This window comes from Equus przewalskii, chromosome 1 (genome assembly GCF_037783145.1).
Source record: "Equus przewalskii isolate Varuska chromosome 1, EquPr2, whole genome shotgun sequence".
Lineage (NCBI taxonomy): Eukaryota > Metazoa > Chordata > Mammalia > Perissodactyla > Equidae > Equus > Equus przewalskii.
The window spans coordinates 91,065,877-91,091,688 of NC_091831.1; the positions used below are offsets into that span (position 1 = coordinate 91,065,877).

General features: G+C 38.3%; 1 protein-coding gene across 1 annotated transcript; it reads left to right on the forward strand.

Moving 5' to 3' along the window:
- Positions 1 to 20,564: 20,564 nt before the first annotated feature.
- On the forward strand, positions 20,565 to 21,500 carry LOC103558845 (olfactory receptor 4S2). The gene has a single exon (XM_008532070.2). It carries the CDS (start codon positions 20,565 to 20,567, stop codon positions 21,498 to 21,500), a length of 936 nt encoding a protein of 311 aa, XP_008530292.2.
- Positions 21,501 to 25,812: the final 4,312 nt, after the last annotated feature.

A 25,812-nucleotide genomic window follows, 5' to 3' on the forward strand; every position in this document is an offset into this window, starting at 1 on the left:
CAGTGGAATATTATTCAGCAAAAATAGAAATGAACTATCAAACCACAAAACACAGGAGGGAACATTAAATATGTATTGTTAAATGAGAGAAGCCAGTGTGAAAGTCTACATACTGTATGATTCCAATTGTATGATATTTAGGACAGAGAAAACTATGGATACAGTAAAAAGATCAGTGGTTGCCAGGAGTTGGGAGGGAAGAAGAAAGGGGGCTGATTAAGAGGACTATAGGAGATTTTTAGGGCAGTGAATATGTTCTATATAATACTGTAATGGTGGATACATGTCATTATATATTTGTCAAAACCCATAGAATGTGCAACATCAAGAGTGAATCCTAATGTAAACTATGGACTTTGAGTGATAATGACATGTCAATGCAGGTTCACTGATTACTAAAAATTATATAACATTAATGCATATGTTAATAATAGGGGACACTGGGTGCTGGGAACTCAGAATACTTTCCATTAATTTTTCTTTAAAATTGATATCTCTAAAAATATTAGGATATTAGTAACCTTTAGAGAAAGGAAGAGACAGGATAGAGAAGGTGCTCAGAAATAGATTTAATTATGGGTAATATTTTGGCTCTTGGGATGTTTGGCAATGTGGAAATTAATAAAGCTAGCTAAACTAGAGATGGGAAGGCCTATAGGGGGAGCTCTCACACCCATCACACATCATCAATTACACCAAACAGGAAAAGACAGATGCTTGCATCTTGGGCAGGAAGCAAAACTTTACTACTGAAGGAAGATTTCTCTCCTCACCCAGCAACAGCCCAGCCACTGAGAAACACCACAGCTCAGCCAATGAGAAACACCACAGGTCAGCCACTGAGAAACACCACAGCCCAGCCAATGAGAAGCACCACAGCTCAGCCAATGAGAAACATCACAGCCCAGCCAATGAGAAACATCACAGCCCAGCCAATGAGAAATGCCACAGCACAGCCAATGAGAAACGCCACAGCACAGCCAATGAGAAACGCCACAGCACAGCCAATGAGAAACACTGCAGCTCAGCCAATGAGAATCACTGCAAGCTCAGCCAATGAGAAACACCACAGTCCAGCCAATGAAAAGTTATCGCTGCCCTGAGCTGTTACCCTCCCTCAGTGGACTTTGATTTAGAACAGCCCTTCCCTATTCCCCCTCTTTCTCTATAAAAGCAGCTGCCCTGCTTTGTTTCCTGGATTTGCATGTGGTTCCTCGTAGCATGCATATTCTGAATTTCAATTCCCTTGGCTATCTCGAATAAACTCATTTTGAGGGTAAAATCACAGGTGAATTTGCTGTTTAAATTGAAAGCAAGTTTCCAACTATTTGTGATATTGTTTAAGTAAAGGTAAAAAAGGAAAAATACAAAACAAATAAAATAAAATATGGTTAAATAATTTGGACATGGGTGAACTCTACAAAGTTTTATTGTAAAAATTGGTTTCTCCTGCTTATCTGTTAGCTCTGCCTTTTTGTTGGGTTTCTCCACTCACTGTGGGAAGGAGTTCTACATCTGTACTCTTAGAAACTCTTTTAGGAAAAAAAGAAGGACTTTTCTCAATAGTCCAAACAAAATAATGACTGCATGTCATCTGCCGATAGATATCTGACACAGTGCTGACTGCTGTGGGGAATTCTGATCGAACCAGCAGGACGGACTCATATTCCAAACCTTGTGAGGTAACACCACCTAAATCTTATATACAGAAAAATGGAGCAGTTGTGTTTTCTCAGAGGAAAATCAGGGTTCAGTTATGCAATAAAGAAAATAGATGCCTGTCAGGTATAAACAATCAGAACCCCCAAGGCGGTTTTTATGCCTCCTCTTTAACCATCATTCTGCACCAGCCCAGATGTGTCTGCAAAGCTGTTTAGATTTGTGCAGCAAAACAGCAGATGTCCGCCAAAGGCTGAATGTGCCCTCCTTATTGGTTCCACTTGCCACACCACATCATGAAAAATATGCACTCTGTTATGAGGACAACCTGTCATTTTCAACGTTCCGTTTGATGCTTTCTCCCAGTGCTGGTATTCTAAGTCACTTCAAAGAACGGTGTTCCCAGAGGACTACTTGTTGTGTCTGGAGACCTGGCCTCCCTTCTGTCTGCTGTCCTTCCACATTCGTGGTCTTGGTGTAGTTTAGGAAGAATTCCTTCTACTTATTTCATTTACCACTACATAGGTAATTTAGGAAAGTGTAATAAAGTGTTATTCAATTTCTTTTTTCAATTTAGTTTGATTTGCTCTACTCATTCATTCACTTACTAAACAATTGACTATTAATTGCATGCTATAAACTGTCGTTTGCTCATACTGACCATGAAAAGGTATGGTGGGAAACAGGATAGTCATGATCTCTATCCTCAGTGAGTCCCCACAGTTTACAGAACTGGCTAAGAGTTTGAGGAATAAAAATAAAACTCCTAGCTTCTAGCCTTTATGTAAACTTTGTCTATTTTGTTTCCCTGGTCACTGACCATTTCCATCAGAATCTGCATGTATGTGAGTTTTAACCATTAGTACTTATGTGACCTTCTTGTGTAGGACACTCACTCATACATTTGGAAAGTCCACTCCCTTGGTCGCCATATCTCTACTCTTTCATGATTTTACTCATGACTTTTGAGTGTTCATCTTGAGACCGTTCTGGGGTTTTTATAAATGTTGGTGTAACCCCACATTTTGTAGTTGGTCCTCTTCTCTAAACTCTCTGTTTTCTCCCACAGTCTCTCATGATTTAAACTATCACTTACCAGTAATGATTGTCAAACCTAGTTCTACAACCCTAACTCGAAATTAATACTTTAAAAACAATCTATTTACTGAACATTTTCACCTGTATATCCTATGGCTGCCTGAATTTCCACCTGTCCTCATTATTTTACTATAAATTCTAAGCACCTAAACCTGAGATACCATGACGTGGCTCTTAGAAATATTTCTCATTGTCATCACTTTCTAGTACTACGTGGTTTTCAGTTTAGACTAGCGTCAGGAAAATGTATGGGATGAAGACAAACTGTGGAATTAAACAGTCATCAGCACAGTTTTCAGTGTGGAATTTCTAAATATATAACCTAGGCAAGAGGCTTAACTTCTGTGAGTTTCGTTTTTCTCTTATATGAAATGTCCTTATTAATACCTACACAGTGAAATAGTTATTTGAACTAAAAGATATGACTTATGTAAATGACAAACACCAGTGTACAAAAGGTGTTCAAAATTATTTGCTGAGAAAATTATTTCAATAAGTTGTATTCCTTAATGTGTCTTTTTGTTAACAAGAGTTAAAACAAATAGAAATGAATTTGAAAAAATATGATATTAATTCAGGTGGCAAAAATAGCTCTATATAACACTAATCCTCAAGCCACTTCCTATAAATGTGTAGGTCCTTGGGGGGGATGTTTGTAGTCCCCAGCATAGAACCTCTGGTTTCAGGAACCAAACTGCCTTTCCTGGATTGATAGAGAAGTTTGTTTTCTAATGCAAGGTGGGCAACTTAGGGGACTGGCTGGGAGCAGAGTTGTTTCTTGGTAATCAACTTTCTGTCCTACCAATGACGTGATTTTTTCTTTTTCCCATTCTCTCCACTTTCTCCACCATCTATTTATATTTTCATCCTTTGCCTGGTACCTTTGTTCAGACTGAGGGAAATAACAACTCTGGATCCTTGTTTGTATCTGGTTACTGAGTACGAGGGTAACTTGCTATTCTTATAAGGCTCAGTGGACAAACCAAAAGTTGAGTTTATTACATCTGGGATGAATCTGACTCTCAAAGGAAGGGAAACTTTGGGGAATAATACTCTCTAGGAGGCTAGTATCTTACATCGTTAAGTCTTAAAATATTCACCCAGGAATGCAAAGAGGAACTTTTCTCTTCTGTGTTGTATGAGAAAGTTGATAGAAGGATGGGCAGACTTGACACAAATTTAGAGAGTCTCCAACAGTAAGTGATAGATTATTTTCGTCTTTGTATTTGTTTTCTTTTTCTGGCTTTATAAAATGGAGCATATTTGCCTGAGTGCCATACACGACAGATAGAAGATCCTAGCACGTTAATGATGTGAATGTGTTTTGTAATCGTATAATACTACAGCAATGAGGGAAATTTTACGTTTTATGTGGTAGGAGGAATTTTTCAATTTAAAAGCTCTTACTGAGCACCCATGTTGCACAGGCATTGGATTAGATCTGAAGAATATAATATCCTAAGAGCACATAGTTTTCTGATATTCTTTTTCTTTCTTCCTTTTTTCCCCAATTATTTTATTGAGGTCATAATGGTTTATAACTTTGTGTAATTTCAGGTGTACGTTATTATATATGTTTCTGTACAGACTGCATCATGCTCACCACCAATAGTCTAATCTGTCACCATATATATATATATATCACATCGTTATCCATTCATCAGTTGATGGGCACTTGGGTTGCTTCCATGTCTTGGCTATTGTGAATAATGCTGCAGTGAACATAGGGGTGCATAAGTCTCTTTGAGTTGTTGATTTCATGTTCTTTGGATAAATACCCAGTAGTGGGATAGCTGGATTGTATGGTATTTTTATTTTAAAATTTTTGAGAAATCTCCATTCTGTTTTCCATAGTGGCTGCACCAGTTTGCATTCCCACAAGCAGTGTGTGAGGGTTACCTTTTCTCCACACCCTCTCCAACATTTGTTATTTTTTGTCTTGGTGATTATAGCCATTCTGATGGGCAAGAGGGGATATCTCATTGTAGTTTTTGATTTGCATTTCCCTAATAGTTAGTGATGTCGAACATCTTTTCACGTGCCTGTTGGCCATCTGTATACCTTCTTTGGTAAAATGTCTGTTCATATCCTCTGCCCTTTTTTTGATTGAGTTGTTTGAGTTCTATATAAATTTTGGAAATTAACCACTTATTGGATATATGATTTGCAAATATTTTCTCCTAGTTGGTGGGTTGTCTTTACGTTTTGTTCCTGGTTTCCTTTGCTTTGCAGAAGCTTTTTAGTCTGATGTAGTCCCATTTGTTTATTTTTTCTTTTGTTTCCCTTGCCTGAGAAGACATGGTATTCAGAAAGATGCTGCTATGATCGAAGTCTAAGAGTGTACTACCTAGATTTTCTTCTAGGAGTTTTATGGTTTCAGGCCTTACATTAAAGTCTTTAATCCATTTTGAGTTAATTTTTGTGTATGGTGTAAGATAATGGTCTACTTTCATTCTTTTGCATGTGGCTGTCCAGTTTTCTCAGCACCACTTATTGAAGAGATTTTCCTTTCTCCATTGTTAGGTTCTTGGCTCCTTTGTCAAAGATTAGCTTCCATAGATGTGTGGGTTTATTTCTGGGCTTTCAATTCTATTCCATTGATCTGTGTGTCTGTTTTTCTGCCAGTACCATGCTGTTTTGATTACTATAGCTTTGTAGTATATTTTGAAATCAGGGAGTGTGATACCTCCTGTTTTGTCCTTTTTTCTCATGATTCCCTTGGCTATTCAGGGTCTTTTGTTGTTCCATATAAATTTCAGGATTCTTTGTTCTATTTCTATAAAAAATGTCATTGGAACTTTGATAGGGATTGCATTGAATATGTAGATTGCTTTAGGAAGTATGGACATTTTAACTATGTTAATTCTTCCAATCCAAGAGCATGGAATATCTTTCCATTTCTTTGTGTGTTATTCAATTTCTTCCATCAATGTTTTATTGTTGTCAGTGTACAGGTCTTTCACATCTTTGGTTAAAGTCATTCCTAGGTATTTTATGCTTTTTGTTACAATCGTAAATGGAATTGTATTCTTAATTTCTCTTTCTGCCACTTTGTTGTTAGTGTGTAGAAACACAACTGATGTTTTGAAATAAATTAATGAATTTTATCTTTTTAAATTTTTTTGAGGAAGGTTAGTCCTGAACTAACATCCACTGCCAATCCTCCTCTTTTTGTTCAGGAAGATTGGTCCTGAGCTAGCATCTGTGCCCATCTTCTTTTATTTTATATGTGGGATGCCTGCCACAGCATGGCTTGATCAGTGATGCAGAGGTCCATGCCCAGGATCCAAACTGGCGAACCCCAGGCCGCCGATGTGAAGCACGCAGACTTACCTGCTATGCCACTGGGCTGGCCCCGAAACACAACTGATTTTTGTATGTTGATACTGTATCCTGCAACTTTACCATATTCATTTATTATTTCTCAAAGGTTTTTGGTGGATTCTTGAGGGTTTTCTCTATATAAAATCATGTCATCTGAAAATAGTGACAGTTTCACTTCTTCCTTTCCAGTTTGGATCCCTTTTATTTCTTTTTCTTGCCTGACTAAGGAATTCTCTGGCAATTTGGCTGACTTCCAATACTACATTAAAAAGAGTGACAAACGTGTACATCCTCGTCTGGTTCCTGTTCTTAGCTTTCAATAGTCCTCTTGAATATATTAGCTGTGGGTTTGTCATATATGGCCTTTATTATGTTGAGGTACTTTCTTTCTATACCCATTTTATTCAGAGTTTTTATCATAAATGGATGCTATATCTTGTCAAATGCTTTCTCTGCATCTATTGAGATGATCATGTGATTTTTATTCTTCATTTTGTTTATGTGATGTATCACATTGATTGATTTGCAGATGTTGAACCATCCCTGCATCTCTGGAATAAATCCCACTTGATCATGGTATATGATTGTTTTAATGTATTATATTCAATTTGCTAGTATTTTTTTGAGGATTTTTGCATCGAGGTTCATCAGTGATATTCACCTGTAATTTTCTTCTTTTGTGATATCCTTGTCTGGTTTTGGCATCAGGGTAATGTTGGTCTCATAGAATGAGTTAGGAAGCTTCCCCTCCTTTTCAAATTTTTGGAACAGCTTGAGAAGGATAGGTATTAAGTCTTCTTTGAATGTTTGGTAGAATTCACCAGGAAAGTTGTCTGGTCCTGGACGTTTATTTCTTGGGAAGTTTTTGATTACTATTCTGATCTCCTTACTGGTGATTGGTCTATTCAGATTCTCTATTTCTTCTTGATTCAGTTTTGGGAGGTTGTATGATTCTAAGAATTTATCCATTTCTTCTAGATTATCTAATTTGTTGGTGTATAGCTTTTCATAGTATTCTAATGTGTCCTTGTAATTTTTCCTCTTTCATTTCTGATTTTATTTATTTGAGCTTTCTCTCTTTTTTTCTTGGTGAGTCTAGTTAAAGGCTTGTCAATTTTGTTTATCTTTTCAAAGAACAAGCTCTTAGTTTCATTGATTTTTTTTCTTTTTTTGGGGGGGTCTCTATTTCACTTATTTCTGCTCTGATTTATTATTTCCTTCCTTCTACTGATTTTGGGCTTTGTTCTTATTTTTCCAGTTCTTTTAGGTGCACTGTCAGATTGTTTATTTGAGAATTTTCTTGTTTTGCTAGAAAATTCCATCTTAGAACTGCTTTTGCTGTATCCTATAAGTTTTGGCATGTTGCATTTTCATTTTCATGTGTGTCTAGGTACTTTCTGATTTCTCCTTTGATTTCTTCATTGACTTAATCGTTGTTTAGTAGCATTTTGTTTAATCTCCACATGTTTGTGACTTTTCCAATTTTCTTCCTGTAGTTGATTTCTAGTCTCATACCGTTGTGGTTGGAAAAGATGTTTGGTATTATTTCAATCTTCTTAAATTTCTTGAGACTTGTTTTGTGGCTTAATGTGTGATCTATCCTGGAGGATGTTCCATGTGCATTTGAAAAGAATGTGTATTCTGCAGTTTTTGGATGGAATGCTCTGTATATATCTACTAAATCTATCTGTGTGTCTTTAAGGCCAATGGTTCTTTACTGATTTTCTGTTTGGATGATCTATCCATTGGTGTAAATGGAGTGTTAAAATCCCCTTACTACTATTCTGCTACTGGCTATTTCTCCTTTGATGTCTGTTAATAATTGCTTTATCTATTTAGGTGCTCCTGTGTTGGGCACATAGATATTTGCAAGTGTTATATCCTCTTGTTGGGTTGTTCCCTTTATCATTGTGTAGTGCCCTTCTTTTCTCTTGTTCCAGCTTTCGTTTTAAAGTCTATTTTGTCTGATATAAGTATTGCTACCCCAGTTTTCTTTTCATTGCTATTTGCGTGGAATATCTTTTTACATCCCTTTACTTTCAGTTTGTGAGTGTCTTTAGGTCTGAGTGTGTCTTTTGTATGCAGCATATATATGGGTCTTGTTTTTTATCCAATTGGCTACCCTATGTCTTTTGATTGGGGCATTTAGTCCATTAACATTTAAAGTAGCTATTGATAAGAATGTACTTATTGTTATTTTGTTACTTTTTTTCTGAGCACTTTAGTAGTTCTTCTCTGACCCTTTCTTCTTCCCCTGCTCTCTTCCCTTATGGCTTGATGGCTTCCTTTAGTATTATGTTTGGGTTCCTTTCTCTTAACTTTTTGTGTATTTATTATAGCTTTCTGGTTTGTGATTATCATGAGGTTCCTATATAATAACCTATGTATATAGCAATCTGTATTAAGTTGATAGTCTCTTTAGTTAGACCTCTTGATAGAAGCTCTACTCTTTTACTCCCCTCCTCCCACATTTTATGTTTTTGATATCATATCTAACCTTTGTTTTGTGCGTGTGTCTCTGTTGTCCTCTTATTGTGGAAATAGGTAATTTTAGTACTTTTGTCTTTCGTCCTTCATATTAGCTTCATAGGTTGTTGATCTGCTACCTGTACTGTATTTTTGCCTTTACCAGTGATTGTATTGGATTTTTTGGGATAATTTTCTTATTCCTATTTGTGATCTTTTATTTTCCACTTAAATAAGTCCCTTTAGCATTTCTTGTAAGGCTGATTTATTGGTGATAAGTCCTTTAGTTTTTGTTTGTCTGGAAAACTCTTTATCTCTCCTTCCATTCTGAATGATAACCTTGCTCTGTAGAATATTCTTGACTGTAAGTTTTTTCTGTTCAGCCCTTTAAATATATTGTGCTGCTCCCTTCTAGTGTGTAAGATTTCTCCTGAGATGTCAGCTGATAGCCTTATGTGGTCACCTTTGTACATAACTTGTTGCCGTTTCTTGCAGGTTTTAGGATTCTCTCTTTATCTTTAATTATTGATATTTTAATTATAATGTGTGTTGGTGTGGGCCTCTTTGGGTTTCTCTTGTTTGGTGCTCTCTGTGCTTCCTGTACCTCTGTGCTTCTCTGTTTCCTTCCCTAGGTTAGGAAAGTTTTCAGCTATTATTTCTTCAAGTAGATTTCTCTGCCCCTTTGTCTCTCTGTTCTCCTCCTGGGACACCTATAATATGGATGTTAGTGCACTTGATGTTGTCCCAGAGGTCCCTTAGACTGTCCTCATTCTTTTTAGTTCTTTTTTCTTTTATCTCTTCAGCTTGAGTGATTTCCTCTAGTCTTTCATCTAGCTCACTGACCCATTCTTCTGTATCATCTACTCTGCTACTGAGTCTCTCTAGTGAAATTTTCATTTCCATTACTTTATTCTTCATTTCTGACTGGTTCTTTTTTTTATTTTCCAATTCTTTGTTGAAGTTCTCACTGAATTCATCCTTTCTTCTCCCAAGATCAGTGAGCATCTTTATGACTATTAGTTTGTACTCTTTATCAGGCATATTGTTAATCTCTGTATCATATAGTTCTTTTTCTGAGGATTTATCCTTTTCCTTTCTTTGGAACATATTCCTCTGCCTCCTCATTTTGCCTCTTTCTCTGTGCTTATATCTATGTATTAGGTAGGTCTGCTGTGTCTCATGATCTTTGAGAGGTGGCATTCTGTAAGAGATGCCTTGTGAGGCCCAGCAGTGTGCTTCCCTCTTGTAACCAGTTCCAAATGTTCCAGGAGTGACCCCTGTGTGGGCTACATGTGGCCTTCTGTTATAGCAGGGTTGCTCTTGCTGCAATTGCCCAGGTAGGTTAGGCTGTCCCCCTGGCCAGCTGATTGTAATGCTCAGCTGCATGTGGCTGCTATGGATCTTTCAGTCACTTTCTTGGGCATGGGGAGCCGCAGCACAGTTGGCTGCCAGGTACAAACAGGTATGTAAGGTCCATCATCTGAGATATTGTTCACTGCTGTATCTCTGCCTCTCTTGCCTGCCTAGTGTCACTGTGGTTTTGATCTAATGTTTTCCTTGCCCTTCTTCATGTTGACTTCTGGTATTCTGTTTATAGTCACACTTCTGTATGTTTATATCCACAGCCTGGCAGGTTTTCCTAACAAATCGTTCCTTTATTAGACACTGTGGGCTCATAATGTCTGAGCATGAACCTTCAACTTGGTTGTTCTTCCTGGCTCAGCAGAAAGCACTAGATTCAAATAATTATCGAAGCTTCATGTTGTGAGCGACAGTATATAATCTAGAAACCTCCCTTCAATTTCTTGATGTTATATTTTGAATTCTTACCATATATTTACCTAGATCCTTCTAGAATAGTGATAGAACATCAAGAGAAAATTCTCCCGTCTGTAGTAGTTGTTTGATCCTAGGAAGGCTTTGATTTTTGGGTTTATACTCATAACAATATTCATTTGGCAAAATCTACTTTATATTCCTAATTTGATCCCTTCTCATTTGGGGGATAGTATTATGATTTCTCTTGAATTGTACAAATTTTAGTGTGTTGTTTTAATATTGGGATAGTTTAATTGTAGCGTAGATGGCCCAAATAAAAGGTGATACAATTATATGGACTAGAAGTAGAGAGTGTAAGCAGTTGATGTTAGTAAATTTTAAAACATTGATAGATTAAAACAAAGAAGGAGAAAACCCAAAGATGGATTTTATGCTTTGAAACAGCAATATTTACATCACGGATATGAATTAAGAATTCCATCTAGCAATCACACTCCTTGGAATTTACCGAAAGAAGGTGAAAACTTCTGTCCACACTAAAACCTGCACACACATGTTTATAGCAGCTTTATTCATAATTGCCAACTCAAAGCAATAAAGATGTCCTTTAGTAGGTGAAAAGGCAGACTGGTACATCCAGACAAATGAATATTATTCATCACTAAAAAGAAATGAGCTATCAAGCCCTGGAAAGACGTGGAAGAAACTTACACACACATTACTAAGTAAAAGAAGCCAACCTGAAAAGGCTACTTACCGTATGATTGCAATTATTTGACATCCTGGCAGTGACAAATCTAAGGAGAGAGTAAAATGTTTAGTGGTTGCTAGGGGTTAGAGTCAGGGGAGAGATCAATAGATGGAGCACAGGGGATTTTTAGGGCACTGAAACAATTGCTTACAATACTACAATGGTGGACACATGTCATTATACATTTGTCCACACCCATAGGATGAACAACACCATGAATGAACTCTAATGTGAACTTTGGACTTTGGATGATAATGATGTGCCGGTATTGACTCATCAGTTGTAACAAATGTACCACTCTTGTGGGGATATTCATAATGGGGAATGGTATGCATGAGTGGGAGCAGGGGGTGCATGGCAAATTCTGTACCTTCTGCTCTATTTTGTTGTGAACCTAAAATTGCTCCAAAAAATAAAGTCTATTAAAAAAAGATGTCAATAGAGAAGATAGAATTGAATACTAAACAAAAAACACCTACTCAATTAACTCAAAAGAATACAGGAAAGAAAGAAAATAAATTATAAAGAGGACAAAGAAACAGTAAATTACAATAAGATGAACTTAACTTCAAACATTTTAACAATTACATTAAACGCAAACATGCTGCATTTAAAAGACAGAAATTGTCAGAATAGACAGAATAATCTTCATCAAAGAAAAGTAATGAACTAATGAGACACATCTCAACATGATAAATCTTAAAAACCATGAGACCGTACACAAATGAGTGAATGCTGTGATTCAACCATGCAAAGTTCTAGAATAAGCAAAACTAAAATAGAGTGATACAAATCAGAACCGTGGTTGCATCTAGGGGAACTGACTGAAAGGGGGAATGACAGAACTTTCTGGGCTAATGAAAGTATTCTAGATCTTGAGTTTGTCAATGGTTACATGAGTATATACATTTATCAAAACTCGTCAACCATATACTTAAAAGATCTGCATTTCATTGAATGTAAAATTTATCTCAGAAAAAGAATTGTAGTACAAAAAACCTTTAATATCTGTAAGTCCCAATAAAAAAATGTCTATCAAATTTAGTCATCATGTCTACAAAAGAAAAAAACAGAACAGCAACTGTCATTAAGAATTTTATTCCCATGAATGGAAAAAGTAAATCTATTTTATTAAAAATTAGTACATAATAGTGACTTTGGATAGTTCCATTGGACTTCATCAAAATGAAAGACTTTTGTACTGAAAATTATGCCACCAGCAAAGTGAAAATCCAACTCAGAGATTGGGAGAAAATATTTGCAAGTCATGTATCTGATAAGGAACTTTTTCCAAATTATATAAAGAACTCCTACGATTTAATAATAAAAAAGCAATTATCCAATTAAAAATTGGCAAAACATCTGAATAAACAGATCTGCACAGAATATATACAAATGGTCAAAAGCACATGAAAAGATGCTCAACACATCAGTCATTAGGAAATGTGAACCTGAGCCATAATGAGATATCATTGCACACCCACTAGGATGTCTAGAATCAAAAAAGACAGACAATAGCAAGTGTTGTTGAGGCTGTAGAGAAACCGGAGTTCTCAATTATTGCTGGTGGTAATGTATAATGGTGCAATAACTTTGGAAAACAGTTTGGCAGTTACTCAGAAGGTTAAACATAATTATAATTACCAATGATCCAGCAATTCCACAGTGAGGTATCTGCCCAAGAGAAATGAAAACATATATTCACACAAAAACTTGTACAACAGTGTTCATAGCAGCATTGTTCATAATAGCCAAATGGGGAAACAACCCAGGTGTCAATTAACTGATGAACAGATAAATGATATATCCATAAAGTGAAACATTATTCATCAATAAAAAGGAAAGAAATACTGATACATGTCACAACATGGATGAAATTTTAAGAAAAAGATGCTAAGTGAAAGAGGCAGGTTACAAACGGCTACATACTGTATGATTCCTTCTATATGAAAAGTTCAAAAAAGCAAATCTGTAGAGGCAGAAAGTGGATTAGTGTTGGCTAGGGCTGCTGGTGATGGTGGAAGAGAGGAGTGAGGAGTGACTGCTAATGGGTATGGGATTTCTTTTGGGGTTACAAAGATGTTGCAAAATCAGATAGTGTTGATGGTTGCACAGCCTTCTATGCTAAAAACCATTAAATTATACACTTGAAATGAGTGAATTGTATAGTATGTGAATCATATCTCAATAAAGCTGTTAAAAAGAGGTAAATGCTAAATCCAGGGAACATTAACTATCATTAAAAATTTCTTTCCACTGAATGGAAGATGTGTAAATATTCTATTAAAAATTAGTACATAACAGTGACTTTGAATCCCTAATTATCATGATTAAAATTTCAAATGACTGACATTGTATTTAATGCATATAAATCATACAGAATGACTTTTGGAAATTTTATTATTAGGAATATTAGCTATCATGTAGCATGAGAAAAGGCCACCTGTTTGTAATCTGCAAAATGGTGCCATAGGAACTGCACCGTGGACATTGTCCTATGTGCTACTGGAGTGCCAGGTACCCAAGCTGTCTCATGGTGAGAAAACCTGAAATCTTGAGCCTTCAAATTCTCCGAACCTTTGGGTTGACAGAGTCATTTCCCTACCCATGCTACAAAATAATACCATTCCTTTGACTAGAGAACACACAGACTTCACCTGAAACAGGATCCTCAAAAGATTGAAATTTGTGCTTCTCAAAATCAGATGCCACAACCCTCATTACCCCTAGACCAATTAAGTAGTCTCAAATATCAACATAACACAAGTAAAGCTCTGAATGTGACAGGACATAGCCTACACCCCAAATGTATTTGCAGGGCCTCACACACATGAAATCGTGTGAGTCGGGAGAATACTTGAGGGATGGATCTCGAAAGTGTTAGATTTGAGTGATGGGAAGAACCTAGTTCTAGATAAGGATATCCTGAGTATTGAATGGGGACTTGGGATTCAATATTTCGGCAATCTTCATGGACAGCCATCTCTTTGGAGCTTGGATAGGATTATGGGTTATAGCAAATTACATGAAGGTGCATGAGCTTCCTGGGAGAGAAGGGAGGCTGACAAGGGATCGATTTGCCAAAGGAACTGTGTGTTGGGGAAAAGGGAATACTCAGACTTCTTGAGAATTATTCTGACCTGTCACTGATACAAGAAGACCTAAAATACTATCATAAGCCTCTAGGTAGACTGATAAATTGAGTTTTGGTGTAAGTCTGCCTCAGATTGTTTTGATGTGTCAGTTAATATATCCTGTGATCACGTCCCCATTCATCAAATATTTAATTGGAATATATGTATACTTAGCACCTGGAAGAAACCTCATGCTGATTCTTCTGTAAGAGCCCCTACATCACAGACAAAATAGAAAATCAGAAGCAAAACCATACTTTGGAAGGAATTTCAGAGATAAAAGTAACCACAAAATATTTGAAGGATTCAAGTTTCCCATAGTATCACCATTTAATTAATTGGCCTGACCCATGCAAAAAGCAGATGGATTGTGGCATATGAGTCACATGACTGTGGACAACTGTAGCATCACTTAGGTAGTATCCCTGGGGAAAGATTCAGTGCAAGATGTATTAACTTTAGTTACTAAAGAATCAGAGCCTCTAGCACTTGGTACCTCTTCTCCAGCCCAATGAGAGAGTAGAACAAATTAAATTCACCTTAGATGGCAAGGACAGTAGAGTCTTGCCTGAGGACCATGTTATCTCTTGTCATTTTTTTCATATTAGAATCCCAGGCAATTTAGTCTTCTGAACACTGTGCAAAACATCCGTTCGTCCACTATATTGATGCCATTACGCTGAATGGACTGGTGAGCCAGAATTAGGAAGCGCACTGTATAACCCAGTGTACACAATGGCCATGTCTTCTTTGCAACTCCTTCCATCAAAAAGTGGACTCTCTCTCTCCATACTTTTATGTGGGCTAACTTTGTGACACATGTCACATGTAAACTTTTAGCCACATGCGTAGAATGTGGAAAAAGTGATGTTGTACAGTTCCTGAAGCTTGGCTTGAGAGGTCTTGAAGGTTTACCTTTCATGAAACAACCACTACCCTGAAACAATTATGGTGTGAAAGAGGCCAATCCATCTACTGGAGAGTGAAGGAGAACGGAGGTACCCGAGACAAGTGTCAGCTATACGAATGAAGCCATATTGGACCATCTACTCCATTCAGACTATCAGACTGTTGCCAGGTAAAACCAGTGGAAAAACTATCCAGCTGAATCCAACCCAAATTGCAGAATCATAAACGAAGTATTTTTATTTTAAGCCTTTAAGTTTTGGCTTTGTGATTTTAAAGTACTAATTTTGAGATTAAATTGTATGGTTTTAAGTCACTAATTTTTGGTTTAGTGTTGTTTGCCTGTCCATAGCAATAGGTAACTTATACACCTACTAAATTCACACAGGCAGAAAGTGGAAGGTAAACACTGTGGAGTTTCAGGGGACTGTCATATAGGTAGAGTTCTTAGGAGTCCTGTGGTCTGGAGGATGCAGAGATTCTCTCAATAAAAAATGTTTTCTGTTTACATCTCCTACCACCAGGAAAGAGACACAGAACTTGATGGGCCTTTAAATTTTGGAGATAACATATATTGTACGTGGGGGTGTAACCGAAAGTTCGGTCTCTGAACGCAATGCCAATCCAAATAACGAGAACAGAGTCTTGAGTGGAAGAGGAAAGGTTTTTACTATGCCAGGCACAGGGAGCAAAGCAAGGGCTCATGCCTCAAAAATTGCTAACTCCCCAATGAGGAATGGGTAGGGATTTTTATTTGGGGTTTTGGGTAGGGGAGGGGGCGCATGTAGCTTGTGCAGTCGGTTCTTTTCCACCAGCCTGCGTTTGGCCTTGAGAGGCTGCTTGCAGCGAGGCGGGGGGCGGGGGGGGCGGGGGTGCCGCATGGTGAGATAGGAGGATGGCAGGTGTGCGTCCTTCACCGTTGTCTCGTCTTCCTGTTTGAGGCGGGTTCAAGCCCGGGAGTCGGAGGAGTTGAGGTCTGGGAAGCCCCCGCTCCTTGATATTCTTGAGACAGGGGCTTTCCTGGCAAACTTCAAGGAGACATGATTAGCTAAACTTTACTGTGCCTCCAACTCCAGGCCACCTGGGCTTTTAACAATTTGTAACTCCCATTTAGTTGTAAAGCTCAAGGAGTCCAAGTTTAAACAAACAGGTATTTACATGTGAGTGGAGCTAGAGAAGCAGGAAAGGGGGTGGTGGGTTTTAGTTTTAACCCCATATCCGCTGGGTTCAATGTGGGGGAACTGATATCGGGGCTGATGTTGAGCCTGTAACAGGGGTGCTACTCCAAATCATTTGTTAGGTGACTAGGGAGACTGCTAGTTTTCAGTAGGATCCACTGACACGAGCAAAGCAAGAAAGAATCACGTCCCTTTTGGGTGAAGGCGAGTGTCACCAGAGCTGTCAAGCAACTGAGAACTAACAACTGAATGTGAGGGAGACCAAGCCTGATGGTTGGAGGAGTAAGGTGGGGAGTATCAGCTGTAGCCCTCAGAACAGCTGCAGCACTGGGGAACAGAACTTGATTTTTTCACCCACTTTAAGTCTTCTGAGGAAACTAGAAATGGCCACATCCTTAAGGAAGTTGACTTGTAACTTTGATCTCCTCTCCTTTCATGGAAGAAGGTGATATATTTCACTCTCCAACAAGACCTCAATATCATTAGAAAATTCAAACAGATGTAAGTGTCACAAGGGTGGACTGTGCTGGACTTTATTTATACGAAGAATCACCCAGATTCTTGTACTTGCCTTGCTTGTAACCAGAGACGCCCTAGCAAAGCCCTGCACTTCACCATGATATTAAGAGACCATAGATGAAGAGACCCCTGGAAACTAGTTTGGCCACTCATGGGCTTGACTTGAAAGGACCTTGGCTCACACCCATGTGGGTACCTCTGGAATCCTTCCTCGGAGATTCCCTGTTGCTCCTGGGGTGGCAGATACTGTGTGACATGAGTGTTGCCTAAATGTGCCCAATGACTTTCCCATCAAGCTTGCCTCCTGCGATGAACACCCCTGATGCTAATTTGGACTCTGTCTTCTCCTACAACTTCAGGAAGGGTCCAGGGACATGGCCAGAAACTGCAGGGAAAATGGCCCACTGTGGGGTGAACTTTGGCCAGTGAGAAAAGGGAGTCAATGGATACATTTTTCCCGTTTCTAGCTATATACAGATGGTTTGGAAAAGGAGCCTGCAGCCTCTCTTAGAAGGTCCAGTGGATCAAGAAATCAGCTGTGCTTACTAGCAAGTGGTGGACAGCTCATAAGTTCCCTCTAAGAGTGTGATTTTTTGGACATTGTATGAAAAAAGGAGGAGGTGAGATCAGGGTAGATAGGCAAAAGAAATAAAAGCAAGAATGAGGGGAAAGGAAAGAGTAGAGATGGGAAAAAATGAGAAAGAATATAAGCGGTCAAGAATCAACCTTAATGGTTTACAACCAAAAAATAAAAGAATGGAAGTGCACTATGATTCATCCCGGGTACCGGCTGGAAGTGAACTTCTCATCAGTTTCTCCAAAAATCAGCAGAGACTCAATTAAAAGGAAAAGCAGTGAACCCCAAATGACACTATTGAATCCACTATCTTCCGATCAAATAGAATTTTCAAAAGAGTAGAATAATTAAAATTCGATTGGGAAATACCACAAAAAGAGATATTTTAATATATATGTTATATTAAGTATCTAATATTAAATATATATTTTGAAACATATTAATACAATGAATAAGATATGCAATCATAAAACAATTACTTCTGTTTCCTGAAATACTTTGGATTAGTGTTGTGGTCCTAAATGGAAGAATTGATTGGCTTTTAAATTTAGCAAATAAAGAAAAATTTTTAATATTTTTTAACAAATTGAAAAGACAGCTAGAAATTAAAGCTCATTGTTAGTTTTCTGACGTGGCTCTGATTACGGAGGGAGACTGAGGGAAAGGCTTCCCCTGAGGTCATTAACATTTTGCATCATTCTCTTTAAACAGACCTTTTAAGGGGTAGAGAGAAGAGCATTTCTTGCTGAAGATACGGTGGAATGGCAGATGTTGGCAGGGGAGAGAGACCCAGGAACGACAAAGACTCAACTTCTCCCAACCTTTGAGTTTCTGGGGCTGAGGATTCTCTGGTACTAACTATTTGTAAAGCAATTCCTAAGGCATCACTCTTACTTTCTTTTGGACAGCTGCACCCAAATTATTTTGGGAGAGAAGAAAATAAAGCAAAACTCAAGCCCTGGAAAATATTGGTGAGAATTTTTTTTTGTCCTAAAACTAATATAAAACGTTTGTGGAATTCAATCAAATTTCTATATTTTGTAATATATATAGTGTAATATTTTCTAATGCCTGTCGTATAATTTGCAAGATACCGTTCTCAGAAATGAGAGGAAGATAAAATGATTAGGATGCTGATAAGATAAAGCGCATCTATACATGGCTATGAAATAGGGTAGCATGACGGCGAATAAGAAAATGCCAAAAACTTCAAAAGAAATCAAGGCATCATCATGTTTGAAGTGGTCAGAAAGTGGAGGGAGGAATTCTTTGAGATGGGTCTTGATTCAAGGAAGAAGAAGAGTTCCTCCAGGACCTATAGTGTGGACGATGAAAGCACAATTCTCAAGCCGCTTCTAAATGAAAACCAAGCAGCACAACTCATGGTTGTCAAAAACTGTTATGATTTGAGCTCTCTTAAATTGAAGGGCTGTCTCAGTGAGAATAGCATGTTTTTTTTTTAAGTTAGAAGGAAAAACCAGAGGGGAATGAACATGTGAAAATAGCAGAGGGGTGTACTTGAGTCTGAATTTTGATTATCACTATTACTATTATTACCATTACTATTATTATTAACATTATTTTGTAAAAGAGGAGGCACACCCGTGGTGACTGCTCTATCGACTCTAACATACAGACCCAAGGAAACACAGCCCTGTATGTTCCCAAAGGCCGGCAGTGGCAGGAACAATGTCACCACAAAGGGACAGCTGAGCACAGAGTTCAATCGGAGTTGTAAGCAGTAAACTTGACAGACCTTGAGGGGATGTGGCCTCAGGTGGACACAATTCCTAATGATTATCTAGGATGCTGTGTAATCCTGTCCTAACCTATAACTAAAGGAGTCATTTAGATGTGTGGCTTGATTTGAGGAATAGCTTGTAAGCCCCTTTAATCAAAACTATTCTACATACCCCTTTCCACACATACATCCCAGTGACCCCGTTAGAGTACCTCAAATTCTACGACTGAAGATTCATCCATTGAAGTTAAATATTGTCCTCTTCCTAAACCCATTTAAATGATCTTTCAGTGATGACCTCTTCCAGAACTATTTAATTCATTCTAAGTGGGAGAACTAATATAAACCAGCATGAAATTTGAAAGATTAAAAGGATGCATGAAGGAATGGTGAGATTAAAGGGCTGAGTTTTTCTTTCTTTCAATTAACAGACAAATCTTTAAAATGCTAAGGCAAAATATTTCCTAGGGAATCTTCATACACCGAGTTTAAAGATGGAGAAATTACCTGAGACTCCCTTTCCCCTCCTTTCAAATCCAACAGATCCTGCTGTGTGTCCACCAATTTCTTTTATTGCTTTATCTTCTCTCGTTTCTGCCTCCTTATCAGAGTTTTATGGCTATTCCATGCTGACAGAATTGATTTAATTCATGGTAGAAATAGCTGTTAATATGATAGGTGATAGTGAAATTGAAACTATCTCATTTCACAATGGGATGACAGAGTCCCGTGAATGAAATGATTTATCTAGAGTTACAGCACCTTTATCTCAGAATCACATGTTCCTATAATTCTGGTTCTCTTTCTAATACATCACAGCACCTCTTGACTATAAGAGCTTGATATCAAATAGGAGACCATAAAGTCATGTACACAAAGATCCAAGTTTCATAAGAAGAAGAGCCAACAGAGGTCACCTAGCCTCAACTACCTGAACACTCGTGGCAGTACTCAGAAGGGAAAATGCAGGCATATGTTCATATTTCTGTGTCAAAATAAGATGAACTTTTCTAGATAGAAAACTGTTGCCATATCCCCAAACACAGAGGTTGTTTCAAAATTAGTTTAGTGTCTTATACAGAATAAGAACTAAGTAAAGTTTTAGAAACAAACAGATGGAAAAACCTTAATAAAAGTTAGGACTCTTGGTTAGATGCGTGACTTAGGGGATTTGCTTTATCTCACCGGACTTTGTTGCCTCATCTGAAGCGAATAAATGGACCATCATATGGAGGGAAGATGATCGGAATATGTGCACTTCAATTTCTTTAAATATGCATGCCAAGCAGCAGTAAATATCCATTTTTCCGTCTTCAACTATTGTGATTATCTGTTTGTTTTGAGTTAGAAATAAATGTGGTTGGTTCTTCTTATATTTTTCTTCCAGATAATTCAATTGTCTCTTGGGAACTTGGCCTCCTAGACTAACTCCATGGAAAAAATAAACAATGTAACTGAATTCATTTTCTGGGGTCTTTCTCAGAACCTGGAGATTGAAGAAGTTTGTTTCGTAGTGTTTTCTGTCTTCTACATAGTCATTCTTCTAGGAAACCTCCTCATCATGCTGACAGTTTACGTGGGCAACCTTTTCAAGTCTCCTATGTATTTCTTTCTCAGCTACTTGTCTTTTGTGGACATTTGTTACTCTTCAGTCACAGCTCCTAAGATGATTGTTGACCTATTAGCCAAGAGGAAAGCTATCTCCTATGTGGGGTGCATGTTGCAACTCTTTGGGGTGCATTTCTTTGGTTGCACCGAGATCTTCCTCCTGACTGTGATGGCCTATGATCGTTATGTGGCCATCTGTAAACCCCTGCACTATATGACCATCATGGACCAGGACAGATGCAATAAACTGTTGCTGGGGACCTGGGTAGGTGGGTTCTTGCACTCCATTATCCAGGTGGCTCTGGTGGTCCAACTACCCTTTTGTGGACCCAGTGAGATTGATCACTACTTTTGTGACGTCCACCCTGTGCTGAAACTTGCCTGCACAGACACGTATGTTGTTGGTGTTGTTGTGACAGCCAACAGCGGTACCATCGCTCTAGGGAGCTTTGTTATCTTGCTAATCTCCTACTCCATCATCCTGGTGTCCCTGAGAAAGCAGTCGGCAGAAGGCAGGCGCAAAGCTCTCTCCACCTGTGGCTCCCACGTTGCTGTGGTCATCATCTTTTTTGGTCCCTGTACTTTCATGTATATGCGCCCTGATACCACCTTTTCAGAGGATAAGATGGTGGCTATATTTTACACCATCATCACCCCCATGTTAAATCCTTTGATTTACACACTGAGAAATGCAGAAGTAAAGAATGCAATGAAGAAAGTCTGGGGCGGGAAGGTTTTCTGGAAGGCTAATGCTAAATAGTTGGAGGTAATCTAACAGGGATGATCTTAAATTTTTTTCAATTGTACAAGGAAGGCAATAATAACAGCCTCACAGGTCTTTTTCTCGGAGGAACAAATGAGAGAATGACGCATTCTACAGAAGTAAAGTATTATGCATTATTATACTTGTTCTCATATTTCATAATCAAATGATTTTCTGAAATATCTAGGCCAGAGAAATCTTGTTAAACTCAGAAACTCAGCATGATGATACTCAGCACTGTTATTTTCTCCTCCTCATTTTTGCCTTTTTGTTATTTTCTGTAAAGAATGAGAGTTTACTGTGAAGTACTTAAGGCTGTTTTCTAGTGTTTAGAACTGTGATTGGTACATACTAAGCACTCAGTATGTATATGTCGTATGAAAAATGACAGGGATCCGAGCTAAAGCATTCTAAGTCCTCCAAAACTCGTGGAAACTAAACCTGGTGTGGTTGGAATGGGAGGGGAGGTGTGTGTAGCATGTGAAAGAGAAAGCACAGGCTTAAAAAACAAAGACCGGTTCTCATCCTCTGGTCTTGGGAAAAAGATTTTCCTCTCTCTAGAGCTCATTTTCTTTACCCAAACAATAAGGAAATTGGAGGAAAAATTACCTCTAAGATCCTCATTTTAATTGTAACATCCCATTAATATGCTTCTGCCGACACTAATCTTTTCTCGTCGTCTGCAGCCAGCAGTCCCTATTAATGTAAAGTGACTAATAGGAAAAACTAAAGAAATCGAATGAAAACAAAGACATCTGTCATGAATAGGTGACTACGACTTGATCAACAGGGTAAATACAATTTACTGAAACATGATTCAGAAACTGTATTTCCCCCAATGTTTGAACAAGCAGCTTTTCTGAAGACAGTGAGCCATTTATCGTTGCTTCCTTGACTGACCTAACCTGATTTCCAGCTGTGTTTGTTTCTGGACAAACGTGCCATTCTTATGTGAACTGATTCTTGCCCTGGTGACACATCCCTCCTTCACTCTGTGTAAAATGAGCTTTATTTTTCGACAGCAAATGAACACATCCCTTATTATCTCTCTGCCATTGTTTCATTGTCTTTTCCACAAATCTGACTATTCAAGTTCCTGCCTATACCTGGGAACGTGTTTATGGTTGTGGAGTGTGTATGTGTGTGTACGTTATGTTAAGAACTATACATAGTACTTTAAAAAATGATGTCTGATGTTGATGCATTCACAAAATTAAAGATAAGAAAGATCAAAAGGCAGCAAGACCTCTGAATTAGAAGTTATAATTAAGAAACCCTTGCCCCGGGCCACCCAAATCCACGTTTGTTGTCCCAGTTTAGACACGTAATCATTGGATCTCTGTGGGCCTCCATATGCTCAATTTTAAAATGATGACTAGGTTAGTTCTTCTCAAACTTGGTTGTCACTGGAATCATCTTAAGAGAAATTTGAACAGATAACAGTATCTATTCTAACAGTTTCTGACCCAGTAGGCTAGGGTTAAAGGATATTCAAAAATCTGTAGTTTTAACAAGCTCCTCTGGTAATTTTTAAACAGTCGGTGGTTCGTCTGGGCACTCAGATTTGGAAACACTAGGGCTGGATGATACTTGATGTTCTTACAGAACAGGAGGTCTATGAGTCAATGAAATCCAAAGAGCCCGCCCTTTGGATGCATCCCCCCGTCTGTTCTGCCCACCAGCTCAAAGGGAACTGAACTTGAACTGAATCTAGGGAACTGTGGAATCAATAAAAAGAAATGAATGTTATCCATTTGATAACTTTTCTCCACAGTGCTCTTTCCTTTACGTCTTTGCACTAAAGTCCTGACTATCAAGGGATGTTGGTGATTTTGAAGGTCTGAAGTCCCTAAGAAGGTAAAAGCTGACAGATTCATTATTCTCAAAGACCAGGAAGTGGCAAATATAAAATAGTACTCAAGCTTCTACCAGTGCCTTTGTAAACTTATTCCTGTTCACAGAAGTTCCTGAGAGTCAATCCCACTCAGAGATGCTTGGAGAGCCTCCTCTCGGAAAGAGATGGCCCAGCATCACGAGGACTCAGACCCTCCTCAGCCTCGGTGGGGAGCGGGTCTGTCAACGTTTTATTTCATAGATGTATGATCTCAACGTTGGCTGCCAGCTTTATGGTTTCATAACCTTGCTGTTACAAGATGGCAGGTGTGACTTTGATTATTGCCTTCATTGATGAAAATAAATGGCAACCCTTCTCGTTTATTTTATAGTGGAAAACAATAAAATTATGTCTCCTTGTATCTTATAACCAGTGATTATACTTCTGTTCCTTGGAGTAGCATAAAATGTTTTAAACGTATTTCCATGTACTGCTCAACTGAATATGTAAAGGTAGCTTTTATGTTCCTCCACACGTTATGCCTTTTCTCATTTAAATCTATCCAGGACATTAGACATTTATCACATGTCAGAGCCTTCAGAACTTTATTTTTATAGTAACTGAGTGGGAATGCCTCATTTTGACAGTATTCTGATGTGTCCAGTTCTTACATAATGACCAGTTTTGTTTTGTTTTGAGGTATAATGCAACCTCATCATTTTATTCCAATCTTCAAAATAGTCTTTATTGTACATTTTTAGAATAAAAACTCCACAAGTTAAAAGCACCGCAGTGTAGAGAGAGACTCAAGGCTGAGCTTGCATAGCAGTCAATGGTACAGTCAAACATCACATGTGTAGAACATAAAATTTCAATTTCAAGAAAAACTGAGATAACATTTCCATTTTATGCATGAGAAAAGTGAGAACTATATGAAGTGTCTGATCCTACCCTGAGGTCTGGAATTAAGCCCCGTCAAGCTTGACCTAGATCAGCTGAACCCAAGCTTACCCAAAGGCACATGAGTGAGAAGTAAATGCTTAGCGTACAAGCCATGAGTTTTGGAATGGCTTGTTACATGGCATTATTTAGCTGGCTGATCCAAGAATAGCATGGCCAAACTGTAGATGTGGGGATTCTGAAGCATATTCCTGAATTAACAAAACCTCCAATATATTCAGGGTAAGGCACTTTGAGAGGAGAAGTATAAAAGACCAAGCTAGCGAGAATGGACATGAGGGGCTGCAAATAAACTTGGTTATATACATAAAGGACAAATCCTAAATACCTAAGGATGCAGCCGGCCTCCCTCCCACTGTTCCATCCGTGGATAACACATAGGAAGAGAAGGACATGTTACTAACCACACTTGGGTAGATTCCTTTTGATCCGTTCTTTGTTGATAAATTATAAGAAGAGAGTTAACAAAAGATAAATATGAGCCATATTCAAGCAGACTCCTGAAAGGCCTGTCTTCTTTTGGGAGAAACTAAATAGCTAATTTGTCGCAAAAAGGAAATTTAATTCATTGCTGGAGAATGGGGCCTACGTATGCATTAATAACAGACTTAATTAAAATTAAACACCCTATTTAGACACTGGCCCACACAGCTGTCGACGTTTCTGTTGACCTTCACCGGCCTGAATTGGAGGCAATTGCCACCAGGAGGTCAACACCAAAACTAAGCCCTGACTTGGTCTGCTGTTGTCTTTCTTGACTCCTGTTCAATACACCTCATTGTTTTTCTTCCTCCCCTTGTGTTCTAAGTTCTCTAATTTTTCAGGCAGTACAAATGTCAGGGGCTTTTTGGAAAATAAAAACTATTGCCGAATTCTTCATCACCCTATGGCTACTTTCTGCAAGTGCACTCCTCACCTTCAAGCTTGGATTGCTGTTGAACAGGGGACAATGATACTTTAATGTGCAGTACAGTTTCTGAGTGGGGGCCGTGGTGAGGAGGAAGGAGCACTGGAAAACAACAGGGGCGTCTCGTGATTGAAAACTTGGCGAACCCCGCTCAGGTCTCAGTTCCTCAAGTGTATGTTGTGCCAGTGGGTGACCCTAGATGACAGCAGAGTCCCTTCCAATTCACAAAGCTTGAGAATTCTCCTATGAATTAAGCAAATACCTCAATGTGCCAAAGACGATCTTGGCCTGCGCCCCAGTTTTCAGTTGGTTATACCTACTTCTAAGTCCAATCTTCTTGATTTCTCCCTAGTAGGAGGGCCTGCCTGAGTGGAAGTGAGACAGCATTGCAGAGTGAACAGTGGAAGAACACGTCAAAGTATGCTATTAGTATAAAGAGCGATGAGGATTAACAAAATGCACCCAGATACATCCATCTCTTTGGCTATGTGCCTACTTGAGCTCAGAGCCTCCCACAGGATGGGAAATTTTCCATGTTGCACATTTACAAAGAGCATTAATTGGTATACTCATGAAGATTTTTAAAGTGAGGTAATAAAGTCATAAAA

What these genes read in the sequence shown, in the direction of transcription:
- LOC103558845 (XM_008532070.2), top strand. Translation starts at nt 20,565, where the DNA reads ATGGAAAAAATAAACAATGTAACTGAATTCATTTTCTGGGGTCTTTCT.